General features: G+C 51.1%; 1 protein-coding gene across 1 annotated transcript in view; it reads left to right on the top strand.

Annotated features, from left to right (window-relative positions):
* MLXIP (MLX interacting protein) overlaps positions 1-25,576 on the top strand; it is a 64,355-nt gene that overhangs the window by 24,075 nt on the left and 14,704 nt on the right. Inside the window, exons 2-3 of the mRNA XM_002722734.5 lie at positions 23,061-23,167; positions 23,756-23,841. Of these exons, the coding sequence (XP_002722780.1) occupies positions 23,061-23,167; positions 23,756-23,841 (193 nt within the window). The remainder of the gene's footprint in view (positions 1-23,060; positions 23,168-23,755; positions 23,842-25,576) is intronic.

Raw genomic sequence — 25,576 nt, 5'->3', positions numbered from 1 at the left:
TTCAAGTGATCGTATGTATCTGGGTGGCTCTGGAGTCCCAGCCCTGAAGGGTAAGGACTGCAGGAACTCCCGTGGCTACGGCCATCACTTGTATAGGATGACCTTCATAGGAGATTGAGGTGCTATTTTCAGGAACTTTGCTTCTCTCAGTTGAATTAATAGCTGTCCAGATGCAGTACAGTTACAGTCTGACATTTGAAGTGCTTGGAAACAGAAAGTGCATAGTGCAAAAAATTTTTTAAATAAAATGTTTAATTTCTTAATCCTGAAAATGTCATATTTTCATTTAAAAAAAAGAATTTTTTTTTTATTTGAAAGGCTGAGTTAGAGAAGGGAGAGATCTTCGTTCCCTAAATGGCCACAGTGAGTCTCTGCCACCTATGTGGGAGACCTGGACAGAATGTTCCAGGCTCCTGTCCGTGGCCTGGTCCAGCCCCAGCCGTTGTAGCTGTTTGGGGAGTGAACCAACGGATAGAAGTCTCTCCTCTTTCTGTCACTCTGGCTATGAAATAAGTATGATAAATCTTTTTTTAAAAATGAAGCTGTGAAAGTGGGAGGAAATAGTCCATGATGGACAGGTCTCCCAGAGCCTCATGGTAGGGGGATATGGAGGAGCTTGTCCAGAGGGCTGGTGCTTATCCACAGATGGGCTGGGAGCCCCTGCACAGGAGGATCTGAGTGGATCTAAGGTGATTGTTGTAGGTCAGTCCTTTGAGTATTGTAGCATTGAAGTCAGCTTGCTATTAAAATATGTGGGCAAAAAGTACCTCCTTTATCTGCCCTGTTAAAGGAATGTACTTCTTTTGATATAAGCCAGTTTCCCAGATCTCTCTTGTCTATTTCATTAATCATCTCTTTTATAAAATTAAGTACTTTAAGTGGGAAGTGGATATTGCTCTCAAATGCATGATAATTCACTGTGTTCCTCAACACATTGAGTATAACTCGTGCTTTTTTTAGAAGCCTACTTCTGAGTGCTATTTTTTGTTGCTGAGGTGGCTTTGTGAAGGTGTGTTTGCTTCTCCCTCACGATCGTCCCCTCCGGGGTCAATCCCACTGGCTCTGCAGTGGCTTCCCCACTGCCTTCCTTTTTGTCTGGTGTCTCCCATTTTCCATTGCCTTGCAAAACTTATTAAATTGAGTGTAAAATAAGAGTAATTGACTTAGCGAGGGGTTAGGGGTTGTTCTGGGTCAAGTATGCAGACTTTTATTATCTCTCTCGGATTACTTTTGCTTACTTCTGGGTAGCTGAGTGAAGCTGATGAAGCCACAGTCTTTGGGACATGATGGTATCCTTGTAAGCTACTTTTCCCAAATAATCGGAAGCCATTCTTATCCAGACAATCACTGCACACTGATGAACTCATGTGCACGCTGGAAACTGTCTGCAAGTCAGGTGAAAGGGGAACGGTGCGAAGCTCTGGAAAAGCGTTCTGTGTTCTAGCTTACGGGGTGTGGCGAAGGAAACACCCGCTCGACAGGCGAGCTGCGGCCCCGGCGCCCTGAGTTCTATATTGTGTTCACTGTGAGACGGACACTCACCTTTCCCCTGACTCGCTTATTTTTTAAAAAAGATTTATTTTATTTATTTGAAAAGCAGAATTAGAGAGAGAAAGAGAGAGAGAGATTTTCCATCTGCTGGTTCACTCCCCAGATGGTCTCAACGACCCAGGCTGGGCCAGGCTGAAGCCAGGAGCCTGGGACTCCATCTGGGTCTCCCACGTGACGCAGAGGCCCAGGCGCACTGTCCATCTCCCACTGCTTTCCCAGGGGCATTAGCAGGGGGCTGGATCGGAAGTGGAGCAGCCGGGACTGGAACCGGCACCCATATGGGAGGCGTGACAACGGCCCCATCCCTGCTTTTCAAACAGAAACTGTTTCCAGGAGATTCCTCCTCTACCCCCACTCATGTACTCAGCTGTTGACTTGGGAAGTCAGGTGTTTCAGAAAACAGAAAGCAACAGGATCCTCTGAAATCCCCTCTTGGAGTAACCCTTATTATTCTGTCACAGTACCCTTTTGCTTTTTTTTCTGAGCCTATGTAGGTTAAGCTAGACCTGAACCAACACTTTAAGTTGTCCTGAAAAGCAAGTTTTTTTAAAAAAAAATTTATTTATTTATTTGAAAGAGTTAACACAGAAAGAGAAGGAGAGGCAGAGAGAAAGAGAGGTCTTCCATCCACTGGTTCATTCCCCAGTTGGCCGCAACAGCCAGAGCTGCGCCGACCCAAAGCCAGGAGCCAGGAGCTTCTTCCAGGTCTCCCAAATGGGTGCAGGGGCCCAAGGACTTAGGCCATCTTCTGCTGTTTTCTCAGGCCATAACAGAGAGCTGGATCAAAAGTGGAGCAGCCGGGACTAGAACTGGCTCCCATATGGGATGCCGACACTGTGGCATCAACCTGCTTTGCCACAGTGCCAGCCCTGAAGAGCAAGTTTTTAACTTTGATGAAGTCCAGTACTCATGTATCTCTGTGTTCTTTAATAGTTCATGCTTTTTATATCTTATTTTAAGGTATCTTTGCCAAACCCAAGGTCTAAGATATCCTTAGGACTATGATTCCATTTTGAGTTGATTTTTTTTTTTTTTTTTGACAGGCAGAGTGGATAGTGAGAGAGAGAGACAGAGAGAAAGGTCTTCCTTTGCCGTTGGTTCACCCTCCAATGGCCGCCGCGGCCGGCGCGCTGCGGCCGGCGCACCGCGCTGATCCGATGGCAGGAGCCAGGAGCTAGGTGCTTTTCCTGGTCTCCCATGGGGTGCAGGGCCCAAGCACCTGGGCCATCCTCCACTGCACTCCCGGGCCACAGCAGAGGGCTGGCCTGGAAGAGGGGCAACCGGGACAGAATCCGGCGCCCCGACCGGGACTAGAACCCGGTGTGCCGGCGCCGCTAGGCGGAGGATTAGCCTAGTGAGCCGCGGCGCCGGCCTTGAGTTGATTTTTAAAAAATGCTTTATTCAGGGACTGGCATTGTGGCACAGTGGGTTTAGCTGCCTCTTGTAATGCCAACATCCCATTTGAGCACCAGTTAAGTCCAAGCTACTCCACTTCTGATCCAGTTCCCTGCTAATACACCTAGGAAAGCAGCAGAAGATGGCCCAAATGTTAGGGTCCCTGCTACTCACGTGGGAGACCCAGATACAGCTCTTAGCTCCTGGCTTCAGCCTGGTTCATGCAGCCATTTGGGGAGTGAACTAGTGAATGAGGCCGATGCTGTGGCATAGTAGGCTCCCATATGTGCGCCGGTTCGATTCCCAGCTGCTCCTCTTCCAATCCAGCTCTCTGCTTTTGGCCTGGGAATGCAGTAGAAGATGGTCCAAGTCCTTGGGCCCCTGCATCCCTGCGGGAGACCCGGAAGAAGCTCCTAGCTCCTGGTTTCAGGTTGGCCCAGCTCTGGCCATTGGCAGCCATTTGCAGAGTGAACCAGGGAATGGAAGACCTTTCTCTCTGTCTCTCCTCTCTGACTGTAAGTTTGCCTCTCAAATAAATAAATAAATAAATAAATCCTTTTTTTTTAAAAAAATGATCTGTCTCTCACTCTCTCTCTCTCTGTACTCTGCCAGCTGGCCATGTCTAAAACCGGAAGCCAGGAGCTTCATTTGGGTCTCCCATGTAGGTACAGGGTCCCAAGGATGTGGGCCATCTTCTGCTGCTTTCCCAGGCTCATTAGCAGGGAGCTGGATCAGAAGTGGAGCAACTGGGACTTGATCTGGTGCCCATATGGGATGCTGGTGCTGCAATTGACAGCCTAACCCGCCATGCCACAGCGAAAGCCCCAATAAATACATCTTAGAAAAAAGAAAAATTTTCAGTTTTTTTGACAGGCAGATTTAGACAGACAGAGAGAGAGAGAGAGAGAGAGAGAGACAGAGAGAAAGGTCTTCCTTTCTGTTGGTTCACCCCCCAAACGGCCGCTATGGCCAGTGCACTGCGGCTGGCGCACTGCGCCGATCTGAATCCAGGAGCCAGGTGCTTCCTCCTGGTCTCCCATGTGGGTGCAGGGCCCACGAACCTGGGCCATCCTCCACTGCCTTCCCGGGCCATAGCAGAGAGCTGGACTGGAAGAGGAGCAACCGGGACAGAATCTGGCGCCCCGACCGGGACTAGAACCCGGGGTGCCAGCGCCACAGGCGAAGGATTAGCCAAGTGAGCTGCAGCGCCGGCCATCAGAGTGTGTTTCGTAACGAGTTTTTATTAGGCCCAATCCAGGCATGTGCTTTTCATTTAGTTTCTGTCGCTTTAGTCTCTCTTAACCTGGAATGACCGTCGTCTGTTCCTCGGGCATTGACTGCTGGAAGCGGGGGTCCAGTTGTCCCCCGGGTGCCACACATACTGGAGCTGCCTTCTGTGGTGGTGCTCACCCTTCCTTGTTCTCACGGTAGTCACATGCGAGGCCCGAGAGGCTGAGAGTCAGGCTGAGCGTTTTTGGAGGACGGTTCACAGTGGTCACAGGCAAGCATGCGTCACCTGGCTGTCCTGCTGCGAGTGACACTCAGTGTGGTCGTTTGGCTCGGCTCTCGACAGCCAGACAGCAGAAGGTGTCTTTCTCTACATTCAGTTCATAATCTGGAGAGTCTACCTGCTGTGTAGAGCTCCTCACATAGTAAAGACTGACTTTTTCCCCCCGATTCTTCCTCGGTTTGACACGTAGGTTTTAACTTTGCTTATTGAAGTTTGGTTTAAGAGACAGTCAGACTACCAGTGGCACAGCAGAGGTCTTGCTCCTTTGCTGCCCTCCCTCCTTCTCATTCTGCTTACTTTAATGGCTGGTGTGGCAGGCTAGCCCATTTGTCCTGGCACCACTCTGGGCTGTAGGTGCAGATCATTACACTTCACCTAAAGGTGAGAGGTGGCCAAACTGACTTTCTCACAGCCCTCTCTTCTTGTTCCAGGAACTACACTGTTGAAAGGAGCAACAGTGAGACTGAGACTTTGATCCTTAAGGCTCCAAACAATCCAAGGTGTTACCTGAATGCCCCTCTTTATGGTGCTGATAGTGGAGGGAGGGAGGGGAGAGGGCCAGAAGCCCAGTCTGTTGCATCTGGGGGGAGGCCTCTCCGTTCCTTTTGACCAGAAGCCCCTTCTCTCCTTCCCCTGTCCCTGGGTAGCTGTTGCCTGTCCTTGGAGACACATCTGGGGCATCCTTCTGAAGGGGCATGCCTTGGGCTGCACCCCCCACGTTTGCATTTCTTCTGTGATGCCTTGCCCCCACCCCCATACACCTTGTATTTGCATTGATTCCATGTGTGCCTCGCCAGCTCTGCCTTTCCTATTAGCTTGTCAGGTCCTGAGGACAGAGCGGGGACTGGCTTTGCCCCCAGCTCCCAGCACGTCGCCTGCCTGTGCCAGCTCCTGTGCGGCTTGCCAGGGTCCCTCACTTCCTCCTTATGATAAGGCTGCCCTTGATGCCCAGTGGTGAAAGCAAGATGGAGTCACAGGCACTTTTTAATCAAAACATGTTATTATCTGTGCCTTATAAACAGTTGAGGAATTAAGCCCCTTTGGCCTTTCCCTGGTAACTCCTGCCACTGCCCTAAAGCAGGCTTCTCAGCATTCGAGGGCAGCCACTTCTTTTATTACTGTTGGTTCCTGGAGGTCCATCGTGCTGAAAGCAACATAGCATAGCAATCAGCCGCACGGCCAGCAGCATGAGAGCCCAGGCCTGTCCACTGCCTCACAGCCTGGTCAGTGCTGGCCAGCCCAGCTATGTCTACTTGCCGTCCTCCTCGCAGGCCCAGCTGTGTCTAGCTCTGGGGGGATAGCAGGGCTGTGGCCACAGAGCTGGGGTGGGGACTGATCAACCTTTTTTTTTGCGCCATGTTCTTGCCTAGAGGCTAGGACAGGTCCTGGAGAGCAGAGGTTGGGGTAGCAGGAGCCCCCACCACAGTCCCCACTGAAGGAACGTCAGTGCCTCTTGCGCTGTGTGGATGCTCTCCTGTGGGGGGAGGGAAGTAGTGCTAAGGAAACAGAGAGAGCAGTGCTGCGTGGGCCGCCCGTCCTGGGTGTGGGGAGGTTCCCATTTCCCTGGTGGCTCCCAGCACTCCCGGACTTTGCTCATCGCTCCCAGCAGTCCCCTCCCTGCTGTGTCCGGGGTGGCAAGGGCTGGGCTGCTATGACCCAGAGCAGGCCTTTGCTTGTGCCTGCTCCAGGAGCACAGAGCCAGAGGAGGCATCAGCCGAATCGTAAATCCCTTTCAGTGAGGACTCCTGGGCTCTAGGTAGGACTGTCTGTCGGGGCCAGTGTTTGCAGTGGCTGGGGTGCTGCCTCCCGTGTCGCAGTACCTGTGTCGAGTCGCGGTTCAGCTTCCAGCCTCCTGATAACGCACATGCTGGGAAGCACTTCGAGTCCCAGACTGAGTCCTGCTTCCCGGATTCGGCCTGTCCCAGCCTCACCATTGTGAGCCGTGGGAGGTGAACACGTGGATGGAAGCTCTCTGGCTCTTTCTCTTTTAAATAAGCAGATACCTGACTTTATTTCATTCTTCCCATAGCTCTGTTAAGTAGCTTTCTTTTTTTCCCAAAGAGGAGTTGAGAGCAGCCAAGAGCAGCCACAGAGCTGGCACCTGGGGACACTGCCCCCTCCCTGCTCTCTTCTGGTTGGCAGGTGGCAGGGTGATTCTGAGAGTGACTTTCTGATAGAAAAAACTGCCCTTGGTCCTCAGCGTTGCCATGATTGGAAGGCACACTGTGTTTCCACCATGAAGGGTACCCTGGCCCAAGACTCTGCTGATAGATGGCGTGGATTTTTATGATTCCTGGAAGAGGGGCAACCGGGACAGAATCCCCACCAGTGTTTTTAAGTTTAATTGTGATGAGCCGGCGCTGTGGTGTAGCAGATAAAGCTGCCGTCTGTAGTGCCGGCATCCCATACGTGCGCCAGTTTGAGTCCTGGCTGTTCCACTTCCGAGCTAGCTTTCTGCTGTGGCCTGGGAAAGCAGTGGAAGATGGCCCAAGTCCTTGGGCCCCTGCACCCTCATGGGAGATCTGGAAGAAGCTCCTGGCTCCTGGCGTCGAATTGGCCCAGCTCTGGCTGTTGCGGCCAATTGGAGACCTCTCTGTCTCTCTCCTGTCTCTCATTCTCTCTCTCTGTATAACTCTGGTTTTCAAATAAATAAATAAATCTTTAAAAAATTAGTTTAATTGTGAATTACAAATTCTTGCTTTTGACAGGGAGGACTTAGTGGAAATGGTATGTCCTGAAGAAAGCGGTGTAGGTACGTGGCATTCCAGCAGAGCTGTAGCTGTTTCTATGTATGGGAGGCAGGAGCAGAAGAGCTCTGTGCCTCACTTGGGCTCAGCTGTGGGGTCACAGCGCGGAAGCCTGCTGAGGATGCATCGCTTGCCACTTCCGATGATGGGCGAGCGCCCACTCTGCCTACCCCCAGCTCCTCTGTTGCTTGGAAAGTTAACAGATTGATTAAAAGACACGCATGGGGGGCTGGCATTGTGGCATAGCAGGTTAAGCTGCCACCTGCAAAGCCCACACCCATATCTGAGTGTTGGTTCAAGACCTGGTTACTTTGCTTCCTGCTAATGCATGTGGGAAGACAATGGATGACAGCCCAAGAACCTGGGCCACTGGATGGAGTTCTTAGCTCTTAGCTTCAGCCTGGCCAACCCTGGCTGTTGTAGCCATGTGGGGGAATGAATGAGATGAAATATCTTTCTGTCTCTGTCTGTCTCTCTGCTTTTCAAATAAATAAATAAATCTTAAAAAGGAGAAACATGTGCATAGGAGAAGCAAGAAGAGAGGGAGAGATGTAGAATGGCCCTGACTCCCGATAGCAGATGTAAGGGAGGGCGTCCTTAGCAGGCATGGGGAGGACAGGTATTGTTTTGGAAGTTCTCTCCTGTGAGGAAGGCAGTGTAGAGTCATTTGTTTGCATGCCCCCCCCCCTTTTTAATATGGTGAAAAAGCATATATTTAGAATGAGCCAGCTGGACTCCGTTCAGATGATCCCAGTTTTGTTGGCAGCGTCCAGAGCATCCTAGTCGGGAGCCAGCACACACACGCCTTCTTCTCTCCGTCAGTCTGGTCAGGTGTTGACTTCGGCCACGTCAGTCATAAGTTTCTTCACAGCTGGTTTGATCTGGTGCTTGTTGGCCTTGACATCCACAATGAACACCAGTGTGTTGTTGTCTTCTGTCTTCATGGCCGACTCCGTGGTCGGGGGGAGCTTGATGATGGCATAGTGGTCAAGCTTGTTTCTCCTGGGGGCGCTCTTCCGAGGGTATTTGGGCTGCCGTCGGAGGCGTAGTGTCTTGGGCCGCCAGAAGGTGGGGGACGTGCGGATCCTCACTTTCTTGTGGCTGTGGACGCCTTTCAGCACCGCCTTCTTGACCTTCAAGATCTTTGCTTTGGCTTTGACTTTAGGAGGGGCAGGAGCTAAGAGAGAAGAAAACGAAGCTGCGTGATTTAGCCCTGCAGCAGGCGCCTCATCCACATATGCATCATGCATGCCCTTTCGAAGTCCCCTCTTATTATTATTATTTTTTTAAGATTTATTTATTTATTTTGAAAGAGTGACAGAGAGAGAGGATCTTCCATCCATTTGTTCATGCCCCAGATGGCCACAACAGTCAGGGCTCGATCAGGCTGAAGCCAGGAGCTTCTTCTGGGTCTTCCACGTGGGTGGCAGGGGCCCAAGCACTTAGGCCATCTTCTGCCGCTTTTCCCAGGCCATCAGCAAGGAACTAGATCAGAAGTAGAGCAGCCAGGACACACAAAGTGGCGCTCATGTGGAGTGCCAGCATTGTGGGCGATGACTACCCATTACATTACAACACTGCCCCTTGAATCCCTCTTCACTGCTAGGCCCAGAGTCATCCGTTGTCGAGGGCCGTAGACCCATCTGTGCTTTCTTGGGCCTAACGGTAGCTGGTGTGACCCAGCACACCCCACTCTGAGCACCTCTCATTGCTGTTTGGTGGGGCCAGCATCTCTCTCTGGGAAGAGGTGTGGTACTCGATCCTCAGAACTGGGAAGGGATTTGGAATTCTCTCTCATCTAAAAAAGGGAAAGGTCTATTTGAAGCCTATTTTTAGGTCTTGGCTACCTAGAGAGTGTTACCTTATCCTTTGAAGTGCATCAGACAGCTCGGATGTCTTGACTTTTAAGTAGGTTATGCAGCTGGCAGTGCCTCGGTGGGGACTGAGGGTGGTGAGAACAACACCTGTTAGTTGCTCAGACTCGTTTGCCCCTGTGATCCGTTTCTGGTGCTTCTCTGGTAGCCAGTTTCTAGTCTCAGCCCCAGGTAGGTACTCAGGCCACAGGACTGTTGATTTACTTTCTCTTTAAGCCAGATGCCCACAACTGGAGGGGAGATTTTAATTCTTTACCTAAAAATCCTACCTTGGTGAACATTTGAACGCACCTGTTCTTATCTACACAGATGGATAAGGGTACTAGGGAAAAGCTATGTCCTTTGGGAGAAGTTATTCCCAGTACAGAATGTAATAGAAGCTGTTCATTGTATCTGGAGCTGAGCCACTTGGTCAGGGGAAAGGTGGAAGTGGCTGTGTCAGCTGGGTGGGGCTCTTCTGAGTACAATGAAATACAGACAGTACTGGTATTTGGCTGGTGTAACTGTGTGACTGCATGGTTTGGTTTCTCTTTCTAAATTTTGTTTTTATGTTCTTTAAAAATATAGTAAGTATTACCATCAGAAATGTGAAGGACATATATAGAGAGAATAATAGAAAACCAGAGAGTTTCAAATTTCTGTTATTTTGTAGAAGGAGAAGTAGAGAATCACACCTGGGTCTGATCTGGGATGGAGAAGGCCCCGTTGCACAAGCAGGACAACAGTAATCAGATGCTGGGTGCAAGTGGGGTTGGCGTGGTGGTGAAGTTGGCCCTTGGGATGCCGCATCCCATATTACTGTACCTGGATTCAGGTCCATGTTCTGCTCCTGATTGCAGCTTCCTGCCAGTGCACACCCTGCGTGAGAGCAGCGCTGGCTTACGTAGTTGGGTTCCTGGCTCCCAGCTTCAGCCTGACTTAGCCCTCAACTGTTGAAGGTATCTGAGGGCTGAATCAGCAAATGAGATCTCTCTTTCTGTCTCTCTCTGTTTCTCTGCCTTTCTAAATGAAACAAACAAACCAAGGTAGTTTTCTTTTAAGATTTGACAGCCTGATTGGATAGTTCACATGGAAGAATAAATAGACAAGAATTATAATTAAAAAAAAAAATGACAGGGACTAGCCTCCCTAGATAGTAAAATATTTCACAAGATTGTGATTACTAAGTCGGTGTGATACCAGCCTAGGGTTGGACGAGAGCCAGTGAGACCCGGCCCAGACAGACTCTGGTGTGTGTTATGACTTTGCCTGTTACTGGAAGTGTCATGAATTAACTGGAGAGGATGGGGTGATCAGATAGCTAATTGGAATTTGTTTTGGTGAGCTGTGTAAAGAACTAAATCGGTTTCCCCCCAGATGGGTCGGAGTTAGATGTGAAAAGTAAAATCATTATAAACATATGCTCAAACCCCCTTATGAAATAGAGCATTCAGAGGGTCCCTTGTCTACAGGCGGCCAGATGGTGTGTGATGACGTGGAATGTCAGTCTAACAGGGCAGAGACGCACCATTTCGTCAATGAGATGGGGGAGCCCTGGCTAAAGCATCATCCCTGCCTCACGCATTCCACCAGAACAAATCCCAGGTGGAGTAAACTGTCGAATGTAAACAATAATCTGTGGGGGCCGGCGCTGTGGCGTGAGTAAAGCCGCTGCCTGCAGTGCTGGCATCCCAAATGGGTGGTTGGTTCAAGTCCCTGCTGCTCCACTTCTGACCCAGCTCTTTGCTGAGCCAGACTGAAGCCAGGAGCCCAGAGCTCTATCCCAGTCTCCCAAGTGGGTATCAGAGGCCCAAGTACTTGGGCCATCCTCTGCTGTCTTCCCTGGCACACCAGCAGGGAGCTGGATCGGAAGTGGAATAGCTGGGACTTGGCGCTTAGCTCACTGCACCACAACACTGGCCCAAGGAAAGTTTTCTTAACTGTGACATACACACAGACAGAACCATGGGAAGTAGATGGTTAGTCTAGCAGTTCAGATGCCTTGTCTAACATCAGAATGCCTAGGTTTAATTCCTGGTTTCAGCTCCTGATTCTACCTTCCTGCCCATGCAGACCCTGGGAGGCAACAGTGATGGCTTAAAGAACTGGATTCAGGCCACCCAGCTGGTCAACTTGGATTGTGTCCTCACTTTCAGCTTCAGTCGCAGCCCAGCCCTGGCCATTGTGGGCATTTAGAGAATAAATCAGCAGATGGGATGCCTCTCTTTCTCTGCTTCTCTTACAAATTAAAAATTTAGAAACACCAAAACTATAAAAAAGGACTTTTGAATTTTGACTACATTAATGAAAAATTTCTGCTATAAGTGACAAAAACAAAAACCCACCTTATATTAAAAAGTTAAGTAGCTTTTGCCCTGTGGGTTAACGCCCTGGCCTGAAGCACCGGCATCCCACATGGGTGCCAGCTTGAGACCTGGCTGCTCCACTTCTGATCCAGCTCTCTGCTATGACCCTGGAAAGCAGCAGAAGATGGCTCAAGGCCTTGGGCCACTGCACCTCCATGGGAAACTTGGAAGAAGCTCCTGGCTCCTGGCTTCAGATCGGCGCAGTTCCGGCCATTGGGGAGTGAACCATTGGATGGAAGACCTCTCTCTCTCTCTCTCTCTTTCTCTCTCTCTCTCTGCGCCTCTCCTCTCTCTGTGTAACTCTGACTTTCAAATAAATAAATATATCTTTTTTTAAAAAAAGTTAAGTAATGTAAAAAGTGAAACACTCCATAAATTGTCAAGACAGGTAACTAGGACAGAGTATAATGACTTTGCCAGGTGTTCCATCAGAATAAGCGCTCTCAGACCAACAGAGAAGCAAAACAAGCAAAAGATACGTAGCCATTCACTGTAGAAGATCCAAGAGGACCAGGCAGTTAGCCCAGGGTTTTGGAGGCCTGTGTCCCATATCAGAATAGCTGGGTTTGATTCCTGGCTCTGTCTCCTGGCTCCATTCCTGCAATGCAGACCCTGGGAGGCCTTGTGATGGCTCAGGGGATTGGGTCCCCGACTCCAGCCTCAGCCCAACCCCAGCCCTTGAGGGCATTTGGAGTGAACAAGCAGGTGGGAATGCACTCTCTCTCGGACTCTCAAATAATAATAATAATAATAATAATAAATACAACGGTTAATAAACCCAGAAAAATCCTGGTAAGTGAGAATCACAAGATCAGTGAACTAAAAACTTTCTTGTCTGATTAGCAAATATTGATAAAGATTAACATGAATAATAGTTTGGGGAAATAGAACTGTTCACTGCTGTTGGAAGTGTAAATTAGTATAAAAGTTGAAAGATTGTATTATTATGACAAAATTGCAAATGTGCTAGCTTTTTGTCACCATGGCGAATACCTGAGTGAAGCTACTTTGGAGGGAAGATTTGTTTTGTCTCATATTTTGGGAGGTTCACAGTCCAAGGTCGGGGGGGGGGGGGGCATTGGTCTAGTGTCTGAGTGCAGTGGCTGGTGGGACAGGTGCTAGGGAGGAGCCCACGATGAACAGGAAACAGGGAGACAGGAGCAGGCATAGCTTATGTGAACACCACTCCCTCCAGGCCTTAGGGAACTGCTTTCCAGGGCAGGCCCCTGGTGACCTGAGGGTTTCCCACTAGGCCCCCTTCCCACATGACACAGTCAGATCAAGCCTTCACTCTATTATTGTCATCGATCCATAGCTTTGGGACTTAACTGAATGATCCAGGGAGCCAAATCCTATCATAACTATCACAATAAATACTGTCCGATCACTTTTCTCTTTCTAGGAATATTCTTACAGAAAGTTGTGCAGTTGCCCAAAGATCTAAGCACTAGGGTGTTCATCACAGCACCGTTTATAACAGTGAAAAACTGAAGCATATGTCTGTTAATATAAATGTTTGTTGATGGTGAAATGGTTGATTATGATAAGTATGTACAGTGGAATATTCTCAGGTCAATGAAATTAATATAAAACTTACCAGAGTTAGAAGGTGTCCATGACAAACAACTGAAAAATGGGTTAAAAAGGGGCCAGCCCTGTGGCAAAGTGGGTAAAGCCATGGTGTGCAACACTGGCATCCCATATGGGCTATGGTTTATGTCCCAGCTGCTCCACTTCTGATCCAACTCCCTGCTTAATGGCCTGGGAAAAGCAGTGGAAGATGGCCCAAGTGTTTGGGCCCCTGCCACCCATGTGGGAGACCTGGATGGAGTTCCTGGCTCCTGGTTTCAGTTTTATCCAGCCCTGTGTTAGAGATATTTGGGGAGTGAATCAGTGGATGGAAGATCTTGCTCTCTTTCCCTCTCTCTCTCTGTTACTCTGCCTTTTAGATAGATAGATAGATCGATCAATCGATCTTTTTTTAAAAATGTGGGCTCGTGTGTTTAAACATTTTATTCATCTATTTATACCTTTATCTGTATACGTGTAGTCAGATAAATTGTATTTTGAAAACTTGAGGACCAACTCCAAAGTTGAATGGAGCAGTCCCTGTGATGCTTTGACTTGCGACACTGATTACAAGGTTCCTGAAGCTATCCTTAGCTTCAGTAATTCACTCAAAGGTCTTAGAACACGCTGAAACCTGTTACACTTGAGGTTATCATTTATCACAGAGGAAAGATTCAAGCTAGAATTGGCTGAGGGCGATGTTGTCAGGGCTGCCTCCGTCCTGCTTGTGTGGCTGACCTTCAGCGGGAGACGCTCCCAGAGGCCTGGCTGATGACGTTCGTCATCACTTCCTCTGGGGGCTGGCACTGTGCACCTGTATTCCAGAGCCCCACCCAGATCACGTTAGACTGTCCTGTGGCCCAAGCCCCCAGCTGAACAGACACTTCTCTCAGGATAGTCCTGGGACCTAGAATTAACTCCCTGGCTTTTGAGAAAGGTTGTTTATTACACAGCTTTGTCCCCCAGTGGTGGGATCACCATGCCTTGGCTTTTGCTCTGTGTTCTTCTGTGTTGTTGGACTTTTCTTCCAATGCGGATATATGATTTTTTAAAAAACAAGAATAACAAAGCTAGAAAGGACATAAGAGTGAGCACTGCATCTCTGGAAAGGGCGGGTGGGCAGGCAGGGAAGCAGTAAACGCAGTATGAAGAAAGCTCTGCGTAGCACATGTGAACTTAACTTTTCTGAAGACATGCTCTGAGGACAAGTACAACACAGTGGAAAACCCAGGATTTTTAGGTCGTTAGGGGCATGCCTTTGGGCTGCTGTTCTCGAAAGAGGGATGGTTGTGGAAGCCGGGCTTGCTCCCTGCCCCTCTGCGCACACCCATGGCCAGCCTGTACCCATTACACCCTAGACCAGTGTGACCTTGGCCTCCTTCCCTCCCAGCTAGCTGAGTCTCTCAGCTGTTTCAGTTGTAGGGATGGAAAGCTGACCAATACACAAGTGATGCAAATTGAAATGAGACTACCAGCCTTTTCTGGTTGCAAGTCTGTTCCCATCCCAAACCAGAGCAGGCAGGACCAGCTGGGGGCCTAGATTCATGACTGCTTTCCTGCCAAGGAGGCACATGAGTGTGGCTGTACCAGGTGCCCAGCCCTAGGGCTGCTGCTGTCCACTGAAAGCTCAGTTATGGCTGGAAGCTGTCCAGGCTCTCACATTCAAGAACATGCCCAAGAATCCCCCAAAGTGCCCAAGCCCCACACCATGACCCACCAGCCCTCTCTGTTGCAGAGTGACAGCTCAGGCAGAGCCTGCGGCTCGTCCAGAAACGTAACCACCCCACCATCTCCCTTTGCTTCAGGTGAGACGGACATGATGGCGTCTGGGATGTGGGTGTCCCAAGTGAAGGCAAGGCCTCAGGTCACTCGAGGTCACAGGGTGAAGGGAGAGTGGCCATTGTAGCAGGCAGATGTTTCCTGGTTCCCACTCCGACACGTTGCCCTACTTTTGTGGTTGTGGAAATGATCATTGGCTGCTTTTCACACAAGCACAGAAACGTTTGCACACACTGGGCACATCCACACCTGTGTGCACTGTGGGGGAGTGCTGGCTCTCGCTCACCTTGTCACTCGGGCATGCCTGACGCAGGACCTATGGAGCCCTGTTCCTGCCTTGTTCGGGACTTTCCTTGAATCTAAGAAAAAATGCAGATGTGGAGGCCCCTTGAGGAGGATGAATTCAGGATGCAGGGTTGGTGTCTAGGTCTGGGCCTGGGAGCAGGGCCTGAGCACCTCCTGGGCTTGCCCAGCAAGAGGTGCCCTGTGCCTGGCCAGATGGTTCTGTGTGTAACATACCCCTGCCTGTCACTCGCTCCTCAATGAACCTTTTGTCCCTCTGCAGCCTGTTGGTTTTGGCTCTGAACAGCCTGTGGGACCAGGCCCAGTTCCCAGGAAAAGCCAGTGGAGACCGTTCTTTTGAAGAAAAAGAATCTGAGCCCTGGAAGAGATGGGACTGAACATTATCCCGCCGCTCATTAAAGTCAGCCTCTTATGGGCCATTGTCCTCACGGCGGGTCTGGCTGTAGTGCCGACTTCTCATGGCAAGTTTGTGTCTATTAGGGTGGCTCGTTGCCTTCCCCAGCTAACTAGAAGCTCCATAAGGTCCCAGCTGTGCCTGGTCTTGTTTAGTTTGGAAAAGTAATGCGATCCCGTGTGATATCCAAGCAGCACAGTGGTAAACAGTAGAACTCCATCTCCCCAGACCCCTTCGCTGGTCAGGTCATCTCCAAAGGGGGTGTTGCTTGCGGCTCTTTCCTGAAGCGGCTAGCCATGTGTCCTCCTCCTTCCTTCCTTCCCTGCCTCCTTTCTCCCTGTTAAAAATGTGCATGGTACCATACTGTATATTTCTCACCTTGCTTTTCTCACTTAACCATGCATCTCATAGATTTTATGTATTAAATATAGCCCATATAAATATATGTTATTTTTAAAACTACCCCATAGTGTTTCACTATATAGATGTATCCGTTTTTTTCACCAGCCCCCTTTTATGTGCTGCCACGAACAGTGCTGCTGCTTAACTGTGCATCCAGTTATGTCCTAGTGCCCGTGACAGGTGGGCATCACTTCCTGGACCCTGTGCACACAGCACATGGACAGACAGTTGGCATCTTGCCCCGCACCAGGGCTCACAGTTGTTGCTGCTTGTCACCTCCAGTGCCAGCTCAGTGACGACTCCTCTCCCCTGCCAGTATCTCGGACTGACTGGGAATAAAGCAGGAGTCAGTTGGTGGCAGCACTTGCCACAACCGCCCCATTGCAGATACAGCCCTGATGTCCCTGGGAAGGAAATGTGGCCTGTCCATGCCGTGGGAAGTGATACAGCCGTAAACAGGGGCGACATTCTGGCACCGGCATCCCATATGGGTGCTGGTTCTAGTCCCGGCTGTTCCTCTTCCAGTCCAGCTCTCTGCTGTGGCCCGGGAAGGCAGTGGAGGATGGCCCAAGTACTTGGACCCTGCACCCGCATGGGAGAACAGGAGGAAGCACCTGGCTCCTGGCTTCAGATCGGTGTGGCGCCAGCTGTAGCGGCCATTTGGGGAATGAACCCCTTTCTCTCTGTCTCTCTCTCTATCACTCTATCTGTCAAAAAAAAAAAAACAACAACAACAAACAAACAAACAAAAAAAAAACAGGGAGACATTCTGAAACTGCCGCTGCCTGGGCGAGCCTGGGAAGTGCTGTGCTGGGTGCAAGAAGGCAGCACGGAGGCCACCTGTGGTGTGACTGCCTGACAAGAAGGTTCCAGAAGGGAGACGTCTGTGGAGGCACAGAGCAGACTGGTGGTTGCTGGGAGACGGAGTGCGGCTGCAGGCAGGTGCAGGGCTTCCTTGTCAGGTGACAAACGATCTAGAACCAGAACACTGTGAATGTGTGCAAGGGCACTGAACTGTGTATTTTTAAATGGTAAATGGTGTGGTTTATGCATTTTACCATAAAAAAGTAGCAGATGGTGGCCAAAATATTTCCTTTGCATTACAATAAACAGATAAATAAATTTATTCATTTATTTTCAGTATATTTGAAAACAGAGAGATCTATATTTGCTGGTTCACTCCCCATTGCCCAAGACAGCCAGGCTCGGCCAGAACTGAGCCCAGAACCTCATCCTGCTGCCTCCCAGGGTACACCTTAGCAGGAAGCTGGAATCAGGAGTGGAGTGGAGGCTCAAACCCTGGCACGCTGACTCGGGATGCGGACAGCCCAGCGGGCGTCCTGACCATGCCAGGCACCTGCTCTGCCCTTACTGTTGACCAAGCTTAGTGTGGGATTCATGAGTGAGCCCATAACAGACGATCCACTTCCCACACCCACAGTGGTGAGTGAGCAGGGTGGACGTGGGCAGCTTGCTCCAAGAGGGAGCTCTGCTGTCTGTTGGCAGCAGGAGGCAGGCCCGGGGACACATTGCTCACGGGTGTCCTGGAAGCCCAGGGCCATGAAAAAACGTCCACAGTAAACAAACGTAGCTGAATGAAGAAGTGAATGGACTCTGCTGCTGGCCTGGGACCTGGAGCAACAGGCCCCAAGCCTTCTGGCCACTTCTTTTGGAGAGAAGGTCGGCGGTCGGGAGTCGGAGAGTCTTCCCTGGGACCAGCAGAGTCTAGAATCTGAGTAGCCCCCTTCACTTTGCCCCGCTGCTCTTCCTGACTCCACCCTGGTCTGTGCGGGGCTCACCCCAAGAGGAGCGCCGTCCACACGGGACTTCAGATGGATGTGTGTCGTCCCAGGATTCCCTGTCTCGTCAGGAGCCTGCCTCCTAGGAAGCGCAGCCCTGGCAGGGTGCTATGAGGAGTTGTCTTCATGGAAAAGTTTAGCATTTGTTGACAGACTCTGTGTTTTGTTTTTGGAAGATTTATTTCTTTGTTTGAAAGGCAGAGGGATAGAGAAGAGAGAGAGAACTTCCATGTGCTGGTTCATCGCCAAGTGCCCACAGTAGCCATAACCAGGAGCTCTCCCACGTGGGTGGTGGCCAGGGTCCAAGGACCTGGGCCATCATCTGCTGCCTTAGTAGGAAACTGGATCTGAAGTAGAGGAGCTGAGAATCGAACTGATGCTCTAGTACGGAATGTGGGTGTCCCAAAGTGGTGGGTGGAGTGTCCACATCCCAAAACAGAGTGCTGGGACTTGAGTGTCTGCTCCACTCTGATTCCAGCTTCCTGCTGAGGTGCACCCTGGGAGCAGTATGGAGTTCTGGGCTCCGGCTTCAGCCTGGCCCCAGCCCTGGCTGTTTCAGGCACTGGGGAGGTAACTCAGTGCTCCTCGATGCCCATTGCATGACCTCCAGCGCACCATGCCACCTGTCCTAAGATGAGCGAGACCAACCTGGACACAGCCTTCCTGCAGCCGGAGTGGTGGGAGAGGGCTGAGCAAGTGGTCATCGTGGTCAGGGGTCACTGTGCCAGCGGAGCCAGCCAGGAGGGGGCAATCCCCTAAGGGCTTTGTTCATGCTCGAGAGAACTGGGTGCAGTCCTGAGCAGGGCTGGGAGCTGCGCAGCCGCAGTGGGCGGGGGAGCAGAAGTCTGGTCAGAGGGTTTCAGGGGCTGGGCACGGAGGGCTTGGCCAAGGAGTGCTGCACTCCACCTGCTGTGTTTTCCCTGTGAGCTTTCTGGAGCAGCCTTCCTTGTAAACTGGGTACCCCTGTGGAAAGGTGCCGTCCAGATGTGAGCTGTGGGTGTCTGCTAGGAAATGCCCCCTCTTCCACGTTAGTGTCATGAGGACTTTGAGTACCCCCCCCCACACACACACTTCCTGGAGATCTGTCTAGGGTGTCCTTTGCTCGCCGTCACGCCCGATTTCGTGGAACTGTGCAGACCCGCACCTGTTGGTTCTTCAGAGCTTGACCTGTGATGGCTGCTCTGCGCAGTCGCCCCGTTTCTACGTCTGGGCGTAGTTAAGTCTGGTTTGCTTTTGGATTCACTTCCTTGTGTTTGGCGAGCGCCCCCTGGTGATGGGGGGATGCCAGTTGGACGTCTGAAAGTCTGTGCGTTCCAGCTGGCGTCAGATGGTGTTTGACGTCAGCATCGAGGGAAAGGGAAGTGTTTCCGCGAGCTGGGAGGAAGACCCCAGGCCGGACCTGCCAGGTGTGCTTTCTGCCTCAAGGTTCAGTTTCTCTGTCTGTACCTTCCCGTGGAGGGGAAGCTGTCGGGTAACCTGCTCACACGAGCCTACAGCAAGGGGAAGATTGGGTTTGTGTTTTAGCCCGACAGTTAGTTCTACAGTTTTTTTAAAAAATTAATTAATTTGAGAGATGCAGAGGAAGAGGCCACTAAACAGAGCTCTCTTCTACTGTTTCACCTCCCAAATGCCTGCAGCATCTGGGGCTGGCCTGGGCTGAAGCCAGAGCCAGCAGCTCAACCCAGGTGCGCCATGTGGGTCACAGAGACCCAAGTATTTGAACCATTGCCGCTGCCTTCCGGGGTCTGCTTTGATGGGAGCCAGAGTCCCCAGGCACGCAGTGTGGAATGGGGGCATCTTGACTGCTGGGCTAAACACCTGCTCCCAGGGGCTGAATGCTACACACATACATTACTGGAAGGCTACAAAACCCCAAGGCTGCCCTCTGCCCAGGGCCTGCTGAACATGCAGCGTGACCTTTGACTTCTGGGTTTCCATGTGAGGAAGGTGTGTCAGTTACAGGTAAAGGTAGTTTGGGTTTTGTCTTTTGTTTCCTTCAGGAAATAAAAAGATCAGGACAGTTGGGTTTCCTTGAACTACCTGCTGGCCAGACATCAAGGTGCTGGTGATCTTGCAGAAGAGAGATTGCTTTGTGCAGGACAGGTACACGTGACCTCTGGAACGCACTCTGCTCCAGCCTTGTTGAGAGCTCTCCCTTCCCCGGGCGCCAGCCACATGGTGGTCTACTGCCCTGAGCAGTCAGCCTTCACACTCACCGGAGGGCCACGAGACCAGGTGGGAGGCGCAGAAGGGCCTCCCCGCCTCTCTACTGCTAGACTTTATCTACAGTGCCCCTTCCTCCAGAGAGCCTCCCCTGACTGCCTCTGCCTCTGTGTAACTCTGCCTTTCAAATAAATAAATTAATTAAAAAAATAAGCAATCATCATTCTCTTCATTTCTCTCTCTCTCTGCCTTTTAATAAAAATATTTGTTAGAAAAGGAGGTGGCAGGTGTTTGGTACAGCTGTTTTCTTTCTTAAGATCTATTTTGTTTATTTGAAAGACAGAGTTACAGAAAAAGAGAAACAGAGAGCAATTAATTCATTTATTTATTTGGCAAGCAGAGCGACAAAGAGATCTTCCATCTACTGGGTCTCTTAAATGACCACAGCATCCAGGGTTGGGCCAGGCCAGAGCTAGGAGCCAGGAACTCCACCCAGGTATTCCATTTGGGTGGCAGGGCCAAGTACTGAGGCCATTATCTGCTACTTTCCCAGGCACGCTAGTAGGGAGCTGGGTCAGAAGTGGAGCAGCCAGGACTCAAACTAGCACTCTAATATGAGATCGAATCAATTCTGGTGTTGTAAGCTGTAGTTTAACCTGCTGCACCACACCACCACCTCCAACCCCAAGGTGGTTATTAATTTTTTTTATATTATCAAGTGTTTGTGTGTATGTGTACACAGTCATGTGTAATTTAGTGATGGGATGTGTTCTGAGAAATGTGCTGTCAGACAAGTTCCTCTTGGTGTGAACGTCATGGACTACTTACTCAGAGCTAGGCCCTAGCCATCGAATCTTATGGGGCCATTATATATGACTTATTTATTTATTTATTTATTTATTATTTGAACGGCAGAGCAACAGAGAGGGAGAGTCAGAGAGAGAAAGAGATGTTCTATCCACTGATGCACTGCCAAATGCCTGTAACAGTTTGGGGCTGGGCAGGTCAAACCCAGGAGCCAGGAACTCCATCTGGGTCTACCACGTAGATGGCAGGACCAGAGTACTTGGACCATCACCTGCTGCCTCCCAGGGTACACATTAGCAAGAAGCTGGATCAGAGGCAGCTTGGGGACTGGCATTGTGGCACAGCAGGTTGAACTGCTGCCTGTGATGCTGGCATCCCATATGGGTGCTGGTTCGTGTCCTGGCTGCTTCACTTGCCATCCAGCTTCCTGCTGATGTGCTTGGGAAAGCAACAGAAGATGGCCCAGGAAGTTGGGCCTCTTCTACCCATGTGGGAGACCCGGATGAAGCTCCTATCTTCAGTCTGGCCCAGTCCTGGCCATTGCAACCATTTAGGGAATGAATTAACAGGTAGAAGATCTCTCTCTCTCTCTGTCTCTCTCTTTCTGTAACTCTGCCTTTCAGATAATTAAAATAAATATATATAAAAAAAGCAGATTATCTGGGACTTGAACTGTCACTCTGATATGGTATCCCAGGTGAGACTTCTTACTGCAGGACATGGAAGAGCCAGGTTTTATTCTGGTTTTCCCAGGGAACTGTGAACAGAGTCACAAAGCTGGTATGTGATCATACAGTAGAGGCCCTAAAATCTTGCAGCCAATGAACCAGCGCAGAGCTGGGTTAGGTGAGGCTTTGCAGTAGGGAGAGAGAAAGAAGAGTGTGTGATTGTCCTGAGACCCCAGCCCTTCGGATGGAAGCTGCTATGTGTCTCTCGTGTGCTGAGAGGATGTGCAGTGACGGCATCCCTGCCGCCCAGGTCACAGCCTCCTGGCCTACATAACCCACAGTGGGCTCCTTGCTGGCTTCCAGGTGGAGGTGTGGGGATGAGTGGGAGGTCACTGCCAAGTGCACAGCCAGGGGCTTGTGCTTTACAAGCCAGGGTTCACGTTCATTGCCTGGTGTTGCTTGGGTGCCACCTCTGGGGACTGCAGCTGTTGTCGCCATGGAACCACCTCTGACGCCTAAGTGGCCTTTCTGAGTGGCTTTGGAATAAGGGCAGGCTGTAGCCTGCAGTCAGGTGGGGATGCCTAAGTCCCCTTTGATTTGCTTGTCTCAAGCCATCTGAGAAAGGGAACCCCTGGCAGCTGCTCAGTGGCTGCTGGCCTAACACTCAGAAAGTGAAGCTCAGGAAAGCTGTGCCACCAGGAGCCTCCCTTGCCTACTGTTAGCTAGGTGTGCGATGCTCCGGAGTTATCTGAGGGAGAGCTTAAGGGCCTATGAAAGGCGCCGAGGGACTTACAGAGTCGTCCCAGAGGCTGCAGCCACGTGTGTGCACACGTGCTAGCATCGCTGTGTGACCACTCTCCCAGAGGTGGCCTGGAGCTGGAAGGACCGTGAGGGAGTCAGCAGCGCAGGGGAGGCCAGTGCCAGCTCCAGGAGCCGGTGCTGAGCAGCTCTGGAAGGAGGAGTCAGTGGTAGGCGAGGCATTTCCCTTGAGAGCGAGGAACCACAGGTGCCACGGCCACTGGGACACTGGGCGCCTGGACTGTAGGCGCCCAGGGCACTGGGCAGGGGAGGCGAGAGGGGCCTGTTTTAAATCAGGTGCTCTGCAGACTTCTTTCTAGTTTTATATAGAAATGTTCTAAGATATGGGAAGGCAGACAAATGAGGGTAGTAAACCTCACGTAGCGTCACTCACTCTGGGGAGTAGAAGCCGTGGCTGGCCCTGTTTCCTGTATACCCTGACACCAACACTGTGCCTGGTGTTCCCAACCAAGGCTGCAAGCCCATGGCTGGTAATGGGTCAGTCAAGATTCTGAGGCCGGGGCCGGCGCAGTGGCTCAATAGGCTAATCCTCTGCCTTGTGGCACTGGCACCCCAGGTTCTAGTCCCGGTCGGGGTGCCGGATTCTGTCCCGGTTGCCCCTCTTCCAGGCCAGCTCTCTGCTGTGGCCCGGGAGTGCAGTGGAGGATGGCCCAAGTCCTTGGGCCCTTCACCCCATGGGAGACCAGGATAAGTACCTGGCTCCTGGCTTCAGATCAGCGCGATGCGCCGGCCGCGGCGGCCATTGGAGGGTGAACCAATGGCAAAGGAAGACCTTTCTCTCTGTCTCTCTCTCTCACTGTCCACTCTGCCTGTCAAAAAAAAAAAAAAAAAAAAAAAAAAAAAAAAGAGTTCTGAGGCCGGGAATGACTGAGTACACTCCTCAATTTCACTTTTCCGAGGTCCCCCTGAGTCCCCCTCTTTGTCTTGTTTTTCAGTGGGAAGTTGGTGTCTCCAAAGTGGAAGAATTTCAAAGGCCTGAAGCTGCAGTGGAGAGACAAGATCCGGCTCAACAATGCCATCTGGCGGGCGTGGTACATGCAGTGTGAGTGGGGCCAGAGTCCTGCTCACAGGACTCGATGTCCCTGACCGGCAGTTTGTGGAGAGGGAAACTACACCCACCCCTAGGAAACTGCACACTTGCCAGCCTCAGGCACACAGGCCAGCACTGCAAAGCTGCCACTGTCCGGAGGAGACAGGCACCGCACTCAGCATCTCCCAGATGCTCTGTCTGGGGTGGGGAAGGCAGAGGAGTCCGGAGGGCCAGGCAGTGACATTTGAGAGCAGGGAGTGTTCCCATTTCCAGCTGATCTAAGAAAGTGCAGGCTCAGGCCTTCTGTCTCCAACTGGCCTTGGGCCTGGTGGAGCAAGTGGCTTCAGAGATCCGGAGGTGGGGGCTTGTGTTCGGCTGTCCTTGGCTTGGCAGGCCAGACTCCTGGTTGTGCCTGTGCGTTAGCACGGTTCTTTTCCTTTAACTGGAATCCATTATTTCCCTGAAACCTCCAGTTTCGGAGGGAAGGAGAAGGAAAGAGTGCTTGGGAAGGCCCCGCCATGGCGGGGAGTGGGGGACAGATGGTGCAGGGCTCCTCCAGGGTCTGGGCCACAACGGTGATGTCATCCTCTCTGTGCCCAGACTTGGAGAAGCGCAAGAATCCTGTGTGCCACTTTGTCACTCCCCTGGACGGCTCCGTTGACGTGGATGAGCACCGCCGACCAGAGGTATTCAGCAGGTGGCTGGAGGCGGGAGCTGGGGGGGACGAGTCACTAGCTGCTTGGCCTTAAGAAGGGACAGGGGCCTCTAACACCCATATCACAGAGGTCTCCGTCCTCAGACTGACCCAGGTCACAGAGGTCTCCATCCTCAGACTGACCCAGGTCACAGAGGTCTCCATCCTCAGACTGACCCCGACCACAGAGGTCTCCGTCCTCAGACTGACCCAGTGGGGACTTCTCCCTGCTTCCATTCATCTTCCTTTCTCTCTCTCTCTCTCTCTCTCTCTTTCTAGAAAAAAGATTTATTGATTTATTTGAAAGACAGAGCTACACAGAGAAAGAGACCTTCCACCCACTAGTTCATTCCCCAGATAGCTATAATGGCTGGGTCTGGGCCAGATTGAAGCCAGGAGAGCAGCCAGTGCTCCAATATGGGTTGCCGATGTTGCAGGTGGTGGCTTAACTTGCTGCACCACAACACCAGTCTCTGCTTTGGTTTAAAATAGATGTTTCTTCTGGAAGTCAACGGGGAAGAAGGTGGCTCCTCATAAGGCGGACATCTTTAAAGAGTAGCCTCAAGATTGTTCTAGAGTGGAGAGCAGAGCCAGTGTGGGGATGCAATGGATTAAGCTGCCACCTGTGACGCCAGCATCCCATATGAGTGCTGGTTCAAGTGCCAGCTGCTCCACTAATATCAAGCTCCCTGCTAATGTACCTGGGAATGCTGCAAAAGATGGCCTGAGTATTTGGGCTCCTACACCCGTTTGGGAGACTTGGATGAAGTTCCAGGCTCCTGCTTCCACCTGGCCCAGCCTTGGCCATTGTGGCCATTTGGAGAGTGAACTAGCAGGTGGAAGATTTCGCTTTGTCTCTCTCTTTCTGTAATTCTGCCTTTCAAATAAATAAATCTTTTTTTTTAGAAATTGCTATAGACCTAGATGGATAACAGCTGTGAGGAAAGGGTAACTTGTTACAAAGCCAGCAGCAGCACAGCTGTGTTTTTGATGTCTTTGTGTTAACCCTGGAATTGTGTGTCTGTGTGACCACACCTCCAGGAAATGTCTAGAAGGATTTTAAAAAAGCTTTTTCTTTTTTAAAGATTTATTTATTGGCCGGCGCCATGGCTCACTAGGCTAATCCTCCACCTTGCGGCGCTGGCACCCCAGGTTCTAGTCCCGGTCAGGGCGCCGGATTCTGTCCCGGTTGCCCCTCTTCCAGGCCAGCTCTCTGCTATGGCCCGGGAGTGCAGTGGAGGATGGCCCAGGTCCTTGGGCCCTGCACCCCATGGGAGACCAGGAGAAGTACCTGGCTCCTGCCATTGGATCAGCGCGATGCGCCGGCCGCATCGCGCCAGCCGCGGTGGCCATTGGAGGGTGAACCAATGGCGAAAGGAAGACCTTTCTCTCTCTCTCTCTCTCTCTCTCTCTCTCTCTCTCACTATCCACTCTGCCTGTTAAAAAAAAAAAAAAGATTTATTTATTGAGGCCAGCACTGTGGCATAGTGGTTTAAGCATCAGCCTGCAGTGCCGGCATCCCATGTGGTGCTGGTTCGAGTCCCAGCTGCTCCACTTCTGACCCAGCTCCCTGCTGATGGCCTGAGAAAGCAGTGGAAAGTGGCCCAAGTGCTTGGGTCCCTACACCTGTGTTGGGGACCTGGAAGAAGCTCCTGGCTCCTGACTTCAGATCAGCCAAGCTCCAGCCGTTGCGGTCATTTGGGAAGTGAACCAGCAGATATGTGTCC

Source organism: Oryctolagus cuniculus, chromosome 21 (genome assembly GCF_964237555.1).
Source record: "Oryctolagus cuniculus chromosome 21, mOryCun1.1, whole genome shotgun sequence".
Lineage (NCBI taxonomy): Eukaryota > Metazoa > Chordata > Mammalia > Lagomorpha > Leporidae > Oryctolagus > Oryctolagus cuniculus.
Note: the sequence above shows the minus strand (reverse complement) of the source record. Positions and strands in the feature narration are given on the sequence as shown.